The sequence below is a fragment of the Meleagris gallopavo genome, chromosome 14 (genome assembly GCF_905368555.1).
Source record: "Meleagris gallopavo chromosome 14, MGAL_WU_HG_1.1, whole genome shotgun sequence".
NCBI lineage: Eukaryota > Metazoa > Chordata > Aves > Galliformes > Phasianidae > Meleagris > Meleagris gallopavo.
Genome location: NC_139417.1, coordinates 18,350,119 through 18,362,612, shown reverse-complemented (window position 1 = coordinate 18,362,612; position 12,494 = coordinate 18,350,119). Strand labels below are relative to the sequence as shown.

At 44.3% G+C, this 12,494-nt stretch overlaps 1 protein-coding gene across 1 annotated transcript in view; it reads right to left on the bottom strand.

Moving 5' to 3' along the window:
* The window catches only part of ITPR1 (inositol 1,4,5-trisphosphate receptor type 1), a 150,268-nt gene that overhangs the window by 54,532 nt on the left and 83,242 nt on the right, over window positions 1-12,494 (bottom strand). The window contains exons 40-41 of the mRNA XM_085236225.1: window positions 3,752-3,884; window positions 2,074-2,264 (exon numbers count right to left, since the gene is read on the bottom strand). Of these exons, the coding sequence (XP_085092351.1) occupies window positions 2,074-2,264; window positions 3,752-3,884 (324 nt within the window). The remainder of the gene's footprint in view (window positions 1-2,073; window positions 2,265-3,751; window positions 3,885-12,494) is intronic.

The following is a 12,494-nucleotide window of genomic DNA, read 5'->3' as shown; positions in this document are numbered from 1 at the left end:
GTAACTTCTATAAAGGCAACAGCACGGCAGAAATTGGCAGGACTGTAACACACGGACGTGATCTTCTGTAACCACGGTATGCCAACAGCTTGCTCCTAACCACAGTTATTTCACAGACTCCCAACCTGCAGTTATAGACTGCAAATGCAAACTGGAAAAAAAAAAAAAATAATTGCTTTTTGGTGAAAGAGGTGTCTTTGGAGACGGATGGAAGATTTCCCTATTTGTTTTGACCCGATGAGCTAAGGAATCTACTTCCAACAGAGACACATGCACAGCAGGAAGTGGCTCTGCTCATTCCATTAGCTCTGGATTCCAGGACAAGCAAAGGCTCTCTCCATCTCAGGCTGGTGTAGAATTTGTTTCTTCTTCCAGCATGACAGTGTGAGGTTACCTGAGGCTACCTGTCATTCTCCCGAAAGAACGTTAATTCCATCATTGTATTTTAAGATGCTATAGGATTTTAAATGCTCTGTTCCCACTTTATCTTTTGCAAAAAATGCTTCACTTGAGAGCACACGTACAGGGAAAAAAGAGGGCACTGATTGATTACAGAGTGAAGAGATGAAGGAACCCTAAAAGGTTCCCTCTTAGCAGAGGTTTGTGTGAAAACAAGGTGGTACTGTAGATCTAACTGCCAGTTTTAATCATAATTATTTATTATAACTTCCCAGAATTCAGCCTCACGTTACACTTAATCAAGTCTCACTACCTCCTGCTACCCAGAGGACAGGATAGCTGCACATCTCCAGTCAGGACACCTTTTCTATGGGATTGGATCTGCTTTTGCTGGCAGGCTGGTTTCCCAACAATCAGCAACTCAGTTCAGCTCACTCCACAGCTGCACAAGCCATACAAAAAGGGGACAAACAGAGCTAACAAAAACAGTAATGTTCATTTTGGCTACAGCCCACAGTTACATTAGATTAAGTACAATGCGGAGCGCTGCCTTCAATCTGTTCAAACATTTATTCCAACAGCTGCCATGGAGGATCCAGCAAAAATAATGTCACCATTGCAGGGGCACTTAACTGCTGCAATGATACCAGAGACTGGCTGTGGATTTTGGGTAGTGTGGTTTTCAGGACAGAAAAACAAATAAAGGATCATAGAGGCGGTGATGTTATATGGGGAACAGCAGGATCATGTACATAAGGTTTTCTTAGTTCTATTCTGAAAATGCTATCTGGATATTCTTTTATTTTTAAGTATTTAAACAATTGCTCCTCAGCAGCACAAATGGCATCAAATTATAAGCCTAAATCTGTATGTATATCAAATGCTTGGATCTATCTTCTCTCTGAAAGGAACAACCTGTAAAATCGACCTTTCTAAACAAATCACTGATTGTTGCCTTCAGAGATGTGAAACAAATGGCAGCAGGGCAAGGAAAGGGGAAATCAGTCAAGAATAGCTCTACGTAAGGGCCATTGGCCATGTCTGGAACAAACTGTCTGCAATAAGAAAGCCAGAATAAGATACTACATAATCAATAATCTTCGTAGGCATATTTTGCCAAAGTAACATTTTCTTTCTGTTTGGAAGAATACACTATTTCTCAAATGCAACGAGCCAGTTGCTGGATATTCACTTGAATCCATAGAAAATGCAATTCTCATGTAGGGACAACAAATGCTGATTTAAAACACAGCAGTGAAGCACAGCATGATTACAGGAGAACAGTGGTAGTTTGGAATTTACCATACCATAGTGTTATCTTAAATTCTGATCTGAAATTTAGGACCTATAGTTGTAAGAGTCCCAAAGCATCTTGCAGTTGCTTAAACTTACTCATAAAGGTAGTCACATTAATGTACATTACAAAGCTGTTTTGTTATACATTCACTCCTCCATATTGCCCTGGGAAATATCTCAATTACCTAGTGCCCATGCAAACATTTAATAAATTTACTTTTGCATGGCAGGCACTGGTATTTCCCTTAATTACAGGTCAAAGATCGTTTAGTCATTTCCCCTTCCATTGCCTAAATCTCCTCAGGTTTCCTGGATCTCAAAAACATTTCCCTTCCCAACACGTTTTAGTTAGAAGCTTAATGTTTTCCATTTTCCTACCTGTATTGTAGTGTTGCCTCCTTCCAGAAGGGCAATGGCGAGTAGGATGCTCTCATGGAAGACTCTGTCGCTGGTGGCATTCATGATGAGGTCTATGACCAGGTTGGATGCACCTTCTTTATCCAAATGACACTGAACATCTGCTAAACTCATCTCACCTCGGCTCATTGAACTCGATCCAGAGCTTCCTCCTACAAATGTGATGATGACAGCCTAAGATTCAAATCCTGTCACCCTCAAGTGATGGCACCTCTCTTCTGGTTAAATGGTGAACTATCCCAAGTTGCACCCATTTTTTTAACAGTGATGAACTCAACATCCAGCATTTCTGCAAGGAAGGGTTTTTTGTTGTTGCTGTTTTTGTTTTTTAACTAAGAGCACAGATAGGACACTTAACACTGCGGTAGTACGTGCGAAGCAGGTGGATGCTGTCCCGAGGAGAACAGCCTGGGCAGGTGAGGAGAAATAGCTACTGCCACAGCTACCTTTGTTGGCAGCAGAAGCTGGAAAGAGGACTGGTGTATTAAAAGCTGAAAGTAAAAGAGAATCAAGAGATACAAGGAGTTGAAGGTTCTGCAGCACCAGTGAGGTGACAGAGAGAAAGCAAGACAAATTCTAGCAGATGGTAATGCCAGTATCATGCTGTACAATTATGGAAGCTTATAACTTCATGGATAAACAGGCCAAACAAGACAAGCACACAGGATCTGGTGGAGGAGACAGGGAGATTGAGAACTGAAGCAAAATGATCTAGAAAACAAAGGAGTGTGACAGCAGGCAGTGCTGTGCAAGAGCAAATGTTATTACGTCTCAATTTCAAAAACTGGAGGGCCAGTTTTTATCCACTTGTTTATTTCTGATGGCTTGCAAGAGGGTTACCCACAGTCCGTAGTGGCAAAACCCACTGAGTGGGGTTTTTTAAAAACGTGTACAACTGACTTTTTTTAGCAATGGTTTCAAATTAAATAAACTGCGTTCTGCAGTTGACTTCAAACCTGATCTTTGCTCATCTTGTCCCACAACTCCATAATACAGCAAAATGTTTTTGTTTCAGATAGAGTTAATCTGATGTCTCTACGAGCACATTTCCCAAATAGTATTTCAATTATTACATTGATCACATTTCCCCGGTGCATTAATTTCAAACAAATCCAAAAAAATCCACGTCAGCCCAAGAAACTCTCAGGAAATCATAAAGAAAAACAAACAAAAACTGCCTGCTTAATTTTGAAGTAATTACTCACAGGCAGTGAGGGGAAAAAAAAAAAAAAAAAGATAACTACTTTTCTCATCTGCACAAGGAAAAATCAGTTTACATGATGAGAGACAGGAGAGCTACGCTCTGACCAAGTTCACAAAGCTGGGAAAAGCATGGAAGTATGAGCTCTTCTCCATCTGCGAGCAATTTGTTGGGGTTTATTTATTTATTTATTTGTTTGTTTTGTTTTTTTTTTATTTTTGTTTTTGAATTTATTTATTTTTGTGAATTTTGTAGAAACAGAACAGTAGAGGAAAAGTCTGAAGGAAAAGCCTGTAAGGCAGCATTGGGTGATGAAGACAGACAGACATCCGACAGCCCAGCTTCTGTCCCCCCAGCCCACCTCCTGTCCTCCCAGCCCACTTCCTGACCCCACAACAGCCCACCTGTGCCCAGCCCACCTCCTGTCCCCCAGCCCACCTCCTGCCCCGGCCTTGCCGGCGCTGCCAGCAGACAGGGGCCCGTTGCCGAAGCTGGTGAGGCTCTCCCTCCGTCCCGCAGGCCTGACGTTGCCATAGTAACGGTTGACCAAAACTTGCCGGAGTGCCTCGCCCTTGATTCAGAGAGGACAAGGAGAGCATGATTTGAGGTTAAGGAACAAGTGAATGAACAACAGTCATAGCAAGAGCACAGCTGCTGTCATTGGTCTGTGTGCAACAGCGGAGGGGGATGGAGATCCCAGAGATTTGGAGGAATTCACCCAACACCTCCCGGCGGTCCGGGGCCGCCTGGGACACTGCATTTGTCTCAAATAAGACTATGGGTTCCTGGCGCTGCAAATGGCTGCAGTCCAGGTTTCATCTTAAAGCTTTCTGGTCAGATTTTATTCTCTACGAGACTTTTTTCATTCTTTTTTTTTCTTTTTTTAATTAAGAATTATTTGTCTCAGGTTTAAATGTCAGTAAGTAGAACGTTGACAGCGCCAGCATAAAACAAAGAGGGCTAGAAAAAAACTAACATCAGAAGGGGCTCTGTGACCCCCCATCCCCAGCACCGTCCCCTCCTGCGGTTCTGGCGTTGCTCACTGCAGGGCTGCCAGCCCCACTGCAGGCACAGCCCCGCAGCTCCCACAGCACACAGCAGTCAGCAGCCGAGCACGAGTGCAGCACTGCAGGGCGCCGGTCCTCAAGTGACCCTGACATCCCAGGGATGTCTGCACGAAGCACGCGCTGCTGTCATCAGCACAAGTCAAGGGAGAGCAAAACACCTCCCAGGTCGAATGTTAGCCCACAGAGCTCGCTCTGTGCTCATTTCAGCCTTTGCAAGAGTCCCCAGTAATTGAGAGGGCTGTACAAAAGCTGGCTGTACTGCTGGCAAGAGGCAGATACAGAAACCCTGCAGTTGGGTTAACAGACTTATGTAAGGCCTTTGTGCATTAAGGAAGGCGGGCGATTATTTAACAGCAAGCTGCTGCTCTCCTGCTGGACGCGTGCTGTGCCTGCAGCAGTGCCAGCAACACAGAGGGGACAAAGGGACTTTATAAGGAGCCCCAAAGATCAGAACTAACCACCAATCATTTCAGTTTAAACATCTGTTAGGATAAGCTACAGTATCTTCCTCTCCACTTGCAAAACATGTTCGATGCTTATTTCCAGTTGTATTTCAAATTAAATTAGTTGTCTGCATATAAATTCAAGTCATCGTCCAATAGAGGGCTGAGTATTTGCTATCATGCAAGTGAAGCCTTGCTTTTTCAGCTCTCACTAGAGGCCCTTAAAACACAAGTAAATGTGTTTAAGCACACAGCTTAGATGTGCATTAGCTAAGTCATACAGACCCAGCATTGCCACAGTCAGACTGCTTTTGACATGGAGCTAGCAGAGCCAAAATGTCAGTTAGGTGAAGCCTTGTACTCAGTGCACTGTAGAGACAAAAGCCTGCTGGGACCTAATCTAGCAGCCCGCCAACAGACCCCACGTGTCCCCTCAGCAGGCTGGGATCGCTGCTCCCTGCTGGCGGCCGTGCGGCTCACAGAGCAGAGCTGCTCCTACCGCCCGTCTCTGTGAGAGCAGCAGCACAGGAACTGCGTTTTATGGAATCAGATGGGGATGGGGGAAATGGCAGGGAGATGAGATGTCAGAAAAACTCTAGGAGAGCTTTCCAACCAGCTGCTTCCAAAAGTTTAAAAAAAAAAAAAAAAAAAAAGGTTCTTCTGGAAGTAAGAGGAGAAGAAAATATCAGAGCTTTTCCAAGGGCATACGCTTCCTATCATTGCTTGGGCCAAATTGTGAACATGTAGGAGAGGCAAGAGACTTGCTCAAAAGCTCAAGCAAACTTATCCCCAAGGAGCAAGTGACTGACTACGACATGACAGCATTTAGCACATGACGGAGTGCTTTACTCACCCTTTCTGTCTCAGTCTGGCAGGTAAGGAAGAATATGTGACAGAACAAGGCCAAGACAAGCAAAAAAAATCCTCAGCTACATCTTCCTTCCACACGGGTACTGATTAGAAAGGAAACCTGATACTTACAGAGCCCCGTGCCAAACCCAAGCTGCAGCAGAGCTCTCCCATTGCCTTTTCTGTTAAGCTGACTAGTGGCTGTCTCAGCATCTGGCATTTAAAAGCAGCAGTTTCTACTCCTTTGTAATAATACTACAGCGATTACTACTTTGTAGTAATGCTCTGAAGATCAGAGCACACGTGTGACTACAAGAAGTGCTGCTTAGCGAGCATCCTGAGTGCAGCGGGTAACTCCAGCTCCTGGGACTGCCTCCAGGCTTTCCTTCCTAGCCATCATGTTGCTGTTATATGGCACTTCGATGTGCACAATATGCAAACATATCGGATGTCTGGTGGCAGTAAGGAAAACCAAATATGCTACCTAAAGAAATCCAGAAGCATTCAGTTTTATCTGCACGCATCTTCAAGGTAAACTAACAGTAAGCAGCATACAAACATGATTAAACATACGTCAGTAGAACAGATGCAGTGCACAGATCAGGTGTTATCAAAACCTGTTATGATTTTGAAACAGTAAATCTTTAATACAATTTAAGAGTGAAGCAGTTATCAGTTGCTGCTCCTAGCAGAAAGTAGAAGAAATTAATACATGTATTAAAGATGTCAACTTGTCAGCCTCGTTCTTTATGAAGGGGCAGGTGGGGCCAAACAGGCAAATTCCATTGGCACCGATAATCTCACTGTAACTGTGTGCTCATCACCATTGGGGTGCTGTAAGTGTGACCAGAGCAGGATTCGAGGCTGAATCCCAAGCAGCCAAGCCTCACCCTTCCTCAGAATATAACAGGAGCTGCCCAGATGCCCCGTTTTGTAAACACTGCTCCTAGCCGTGCTAACTTCTAACAGGCTGACAACAAGCAGATAACCACAGAAGTGTCTTACATTACTTCGCTGTTGGCAAAGAAAAGGTAGAGGATTAGTTCTGAACACGCTTGACTGCTGTACATACCCTTCTATGATCCTCCAGTTGCCTCTGTGGTAGACTTTGATCAAGCTCCTGCTGCTGTGCATGTAGAAATTTCATTTTAAAGCAGAAAAACACTAAAGAGACACTAACATCTTTGCACTCATGGAAAATATTAAGGGAAGTCACGGCTGAAGGCAAGGGGGAGATGAGAAAGACCGACTGACAAACTGAACAACACATGAGCCCTTCCCTAGCTCCAACAGTACTCAGTCAGTCTGCTCTGACACCGGCCAGCAGACCACATGGCATGCACGTGTGCCAAGGCATTCTCATGGATTTAAAGAAAACACAAAGTCTATCTAATTGTACAGGTACCACATGAGAATTTTTAAGAACTCAAACCATGCATTATGTCCATGCACACATATACACACACACACACAAACACTCCTTTCCCACTCTATATACGCTTCTGGTGGAAGTGGAGGCACTTGAATGCATCTGATCATGGGGAGCCCCTGCCAAAACCTATGGGTTTTTCATCTCAAAGCCAAGGACTTCAGAGGGGATTCACCATTATATTAAACAAAGCCCCTTGGCATGTGTAGATTTCCAAATCAAATCTCTCACTTCAGATGTTAAGTATGTAAAAGGAGTAAATATTCAGGAACTTAGTACAGATCGGAACTTCCACTTTGTAAAGCAGTAATACATTCAAGTTCTTGTTGCTTTAAAGCATTCTGAAAAAACTAATATATTCTGAAACCACGCTATGCAAGGACCCATCTTAAACCAGAAGCCATCTTCCAAGCATCTCAAAGTCGTTCTGTGACCATTGAGAATTGCAACTTAGATTTAAACACAATTCCACAAAAATTGCAAATACAAAGGTTTAAAGCATCACAGTCTGCATTTTTTCCTTTGTAATTTCAAAAGGCAAACAGAGAATCAACATACTCCTAGATTAAGACTTCTGTATTGTTTCACTTGGATTTGCACTCATAAAGGATCCAGATGTAAAATCTACTGATGTAACGTCTGGGCATCCCACTAATTCCAAAATGATCTAGATCTCACAAATGTTTATGTCTTATCATCCCAGCTGATGCTGGGATGTCTCAAAAACAAAACGTGCCTACAGCAGGTCACTAAAGAGCTGAGGATCTTCATGCAGTGAAGGGACCATTAATTGTTTCACTGTGGCCTTCAAACAGGACACCAGGCTGCTCTGGAATTGTGAAACTTCTGCTAACTTCTTTTGTCAGCTCCAATTCCTTATCAGAGGTTTTAAAGTGAGATAAGGGGAAAACAAAATTCCTTACAAGGAATCACAGAAATGAAGTCTTCAGCTGCTAACAAGGGAGGATTTCGCAGATACTTCTTGAAGAGCCCCTCTATTAAAAGCATGAGATCGACAGCTGATAGGCCTGCACTACCTGGGATACATTAAACTGCTTGTCCTTTGGGTCCCTGGCTTCATCCAGGAACAAAAGATTTGGGACTTCTTTACATGCTTTTGTGTATTTTCAGACTATCTTGCTGATGCTGTACCAGACTGTAGCACTCCAACCATACTTTTCACTGTCTACACCACTTAAACACACATTTCACAGTTTTTTTCTAGCAACAAGACACTCCACCAGGACTACTTCAAGACACCAATATTTGCCTGTTGCACAAATATGGGTGGGTGACACACCTCTACGGAGCTTTCTGCTTCTGGAGGTTGCGGCAGCTATTTGAAAGTAAAATGCAGAAAAATTAGTCATTCTTCAAGAGTCTTTCATCTCTACAGAAATCTAGTGGTCAACACTTAGTGGAAGGGAACTAGCAAGCCACTCAACTGCACCTGAATCATCACAAATGAATTATGGCATAATTATCATGTACACCCTCCCAGCCACCCACCATGCTCCTAAATTCTGAAAATGGAGCAGGTATACTTTGAACATCCCAAACTACTTTGCATAAGCACAAAGGCATGAGCTAAAAGCTTTTGTTGCAGGTGCACACAGGCACTCAACCCAGAACTGCGCTGCTGGGCAGCGTGCTCACACTGCACACACGGGATCTGCCGCTTGCACATGGGGAACAACAGCACACGCATCACAGGGAACACAGTGCATGCATCCCTAGTGGGAAGCAGCAAGTGCTATACATCACTAGGAGACTGGATTCTAACCTAGAAACGTACCTTTCCTAAGATAAAAGACAACGCAGTACCAAATACAAGTAATGAAATATAAAGCTTAATGGCAACAACTTCTCAAAATTAAAACACTGATCACATTGAAACATTAATGAAGACAAGCAACTTTCATCTAGAGGAACTTAGACATACAGCAGAGACCTGAGCACTCAAATGGAACTGCCTGCTTAATAGTGGGTAAATTGATTTAACCTCTCAGGAAGAGAGGCTAAGAAATCAGGCTCTGATGATGCACCAACACCCAATTAAGCCCGCTGCTGACTGCTCCATCTGCCCAGAGGGCACACAAACTAGACAGACAAATGGGGCACAGCCTGGGAGAGCAGCTGCAGGGCTTTAACCTGACATCCGCTGTAGTTAGGAAACACACAGCAGAGGATGGGAAACTGCTGGGATCCCGAAGCCTAAATATGGCGAGATCCCACTTCCCAGGAGGGAGCCAGTGAAGTGAGCCGTTCCTCTGCTCCGTGTGCAGGGGCTCCTTGGCAGGAAGAACCACTCTCTGTTCTGCTCCTAATGGCCTTTCCTCCTGGCTCCTTTGCACAGCCTTTGGTACACCGCTTCCTTGCATTGTCACCTCTCTTGGAAACCACACAAGCATGCAAACCATTTCTTTCTTGGCTAACTTGGAGCATGGAGTACTTGAGCCAGAGGACCAAAAGTTAACAGGAAGACCCTCATTTGCGCAGAGGAACACACAGTTCCTGCTCAGCGCGCTCCACTGAGCACACCCTTGGCTGCTTGTAGACTGGATACTGGGAAAGCTACATCGAGTCATTAGTGAGTCTGGGCACATCAGCACAACCTGCTCTGCGGCAGAGCAAAAACCACCTCCTTCTTTATGGGTTATCAGCAACGGCACGTAGATTGCAAGGGAAACTGGGCACCTTCCTTCCAACGGAGACAGAAGCTGGGAGGCCAAGTGGACACGACTACAACTGGATTTCAGGTTCCAAACAAAAGCTCCCTAATGCTCAGGCTAATACCATGATCCCCAGTTAATAAAACCTGCATGTACACTTTGGGGCTGAAAATCAGCAGAGATGAAGAATGAGCACGAAATCAATTTGATCTTCCCAACTTAAACTGAAGGACAAATTCCTACACCTTCCCACTTCAGTCCAGACAGCACATGTGCACAGATCAGCGTGTCAGGACCAGCCTCACAAACTCATCTGCAAGCAGAAACCGCAGGCCTTGGCAGGGCTCCAATGATCATTTCACACTACCATGGCCTTCAGCAATCTTTCAGTCAGAACATACACTCCAAACACTGAAATTACTATTCTCCATGACAAAATGGGTTAAAACAGCAAAGAATGACTGAGCTACTGCGCACTGCTTTCCACTACCCTCAGTACTGCAAAAGCAAAGCGTTTGCTTATGCTGTACAAGAAAACGGAATGCAGATGGAAGCATTCATTTTGCTAAACTCCCCATGCCTCAATATCCCTCAGTTCTCCACCCAGAAGAAATGCAGTGGCTCTGGGAAGGGTCACAGGGCCCAGAGCTGCAGGGCACCCCGCTGGGAGCTGTCAGCTGGAATGCAATGAGCAGCAGAGGCAGGGCACAACGCCGTGCCTTTTCACCAGCAGCAGTAAAAGTTCCTTTCCACTTGCTGTACAGAAAAACCCCTCTTCCTTTTAAGTTTCCATTCCCACAAGGCTGGCAAGTAAACCACTCATCATTAGCCATAACAGGAGAATTACATTTCATTTGACCTGTCGGTGACTGTAATGCCTGTACCATCCATTTCCCCAACACGGGCCACGTGTGTTTCCCAGAGCTGTTTTAATCTGACTCAACAGTGGATGTGTCCACCTCAGAAACCACCACAGCAGTGACAGCTCAAGCCTGAACTTGTTACATCTCAACCTATTCACATATGGAAGAAGTTCTGGTCCTTTCTTGCTTATAGAAAGGTATGAAAGTTTTTTTTGCATTTGCTTAAAAAAAAAAAAAAAAAAATTCAAGCACCCAGCACTGCAGGTTAAAAAAAAAAAAAAAAAGGAAAATGGTTTGAGGAAATACAGACTTTCATTTAGGTTTAAAGCCTTAAGATTGCTTTTCTCATTAATTTTTTTAAACTCAACAATGAGTAAAAGTGCAGGGCAGAAGTAGTGAAAATGCCTGAAGCACATTTGAAAGGCAGGCAGAGATTCCCATTCATGTAGATGGGGTCTCCTCCAAATAATGGCTTCAGCAGCACAGGATAGGGAACACCTCACATTGTTAGGTTAAAAATGGCTGGAAAACAGCTGTATCACGAAAGGCTGCGCACATTTGCGAGCACACGCAGACAAACACTTCCAAAACAAAAAACAGATCCTCTTTTCTTCAGCCCTACTGAACTTCAGGATTTTGACCCCAAAATACTTGAAAGCAGAAAGCCTCTTCCAGTCCTGGACACTTCTAACTTCAGAAGACTGGCAGGTGGCAAACGCTGGGCCGTGCAATTTGCACAAGTAGATTCAATTTTCCAAACCACGCTGTATCTCTTCTGGGTCGTTTCCAGTCCCATTTCTCAACCAGACACGGAAGGGATCAAGGAGTGCCGAGCAATATAAACTAACATCTGTACTGAGCAGCATTCAGGACCAGTGCTGAGCACTGTGGAGCAGACCACGTTAATAGCATGGTGCAGGAGGAACTGGGAGCTGCCCTGTGCTGCGTAGGACGTTGGGTTAAGTGACAGAGCAGTGCCTTCTGCTCCTGAAATCTGTGCAGTGGTGAGGAGAGACTTGGCAGAGAAAGAAATAATAGGGGGAAAAACAACTAGAGACACATTAGTGTCACTCAGGCCTCTGATAGTTGGGTTGGACATCCAGGTATCAAGAAATAGAGCAAAGACGTCAGATAGAACTTAGCAGCCGACTGCCCTGCTTTCTCTGCCCTAACTCTGCTCCTCAGCTCCTGTCCAGGCAGAGCTCCAGCTGGATGCAGGCACTGCCCTGCCAGTCCTTTCCCGCACTTCTTTCTTCTGAGCCTCTGTCCTCTCTGTGAAATACGTCTGTGCAGCTCTTACTTGAAACACACAGAGCAAAAGCAAAACGTTGTCATTCTACCACCTATTCTGACTCACGACAGCAGACAAGAGAACAAGTTACATCGCTGTTCTTCCAAGTCCTCAGAAATAACTGACAGCTCTGCATGGGTTACGTGCTAAGTTCCTATGTAAGGCCAACGTTGTTCCGTGTAGAACCAAGAAGAGTTGGGGCAGCGCAGCTCCCTTATCTGCCATTTCTACCTTCTCTACAAATTCTGCATTAGTAGTTTTAATTAAGCATTATGATGGTGCCATTTTTTTCTTGTTATTTTTACAAACTAGAAGTGTTCCAGTCTCCTTTTCCAGAGAGCTTACCAATTCCAGTTCCAGTTTGTGCAATAAAAACAGTCCAAAGATTGCAGGATCTCTGAAGGAAAAAAAATATAAGGCAGCCCACAAAAATTTATGAGCGCCTGCATTTCCTCTCCTGGAGACATAACAAGTGAAGCACTGTCTAAGAGCAAAATACACAGAGATGACCTTGGTACAAGCTCTCCCTGCGAGGAAAACAATTTAAAAATGCATCCCTTCAGCAAT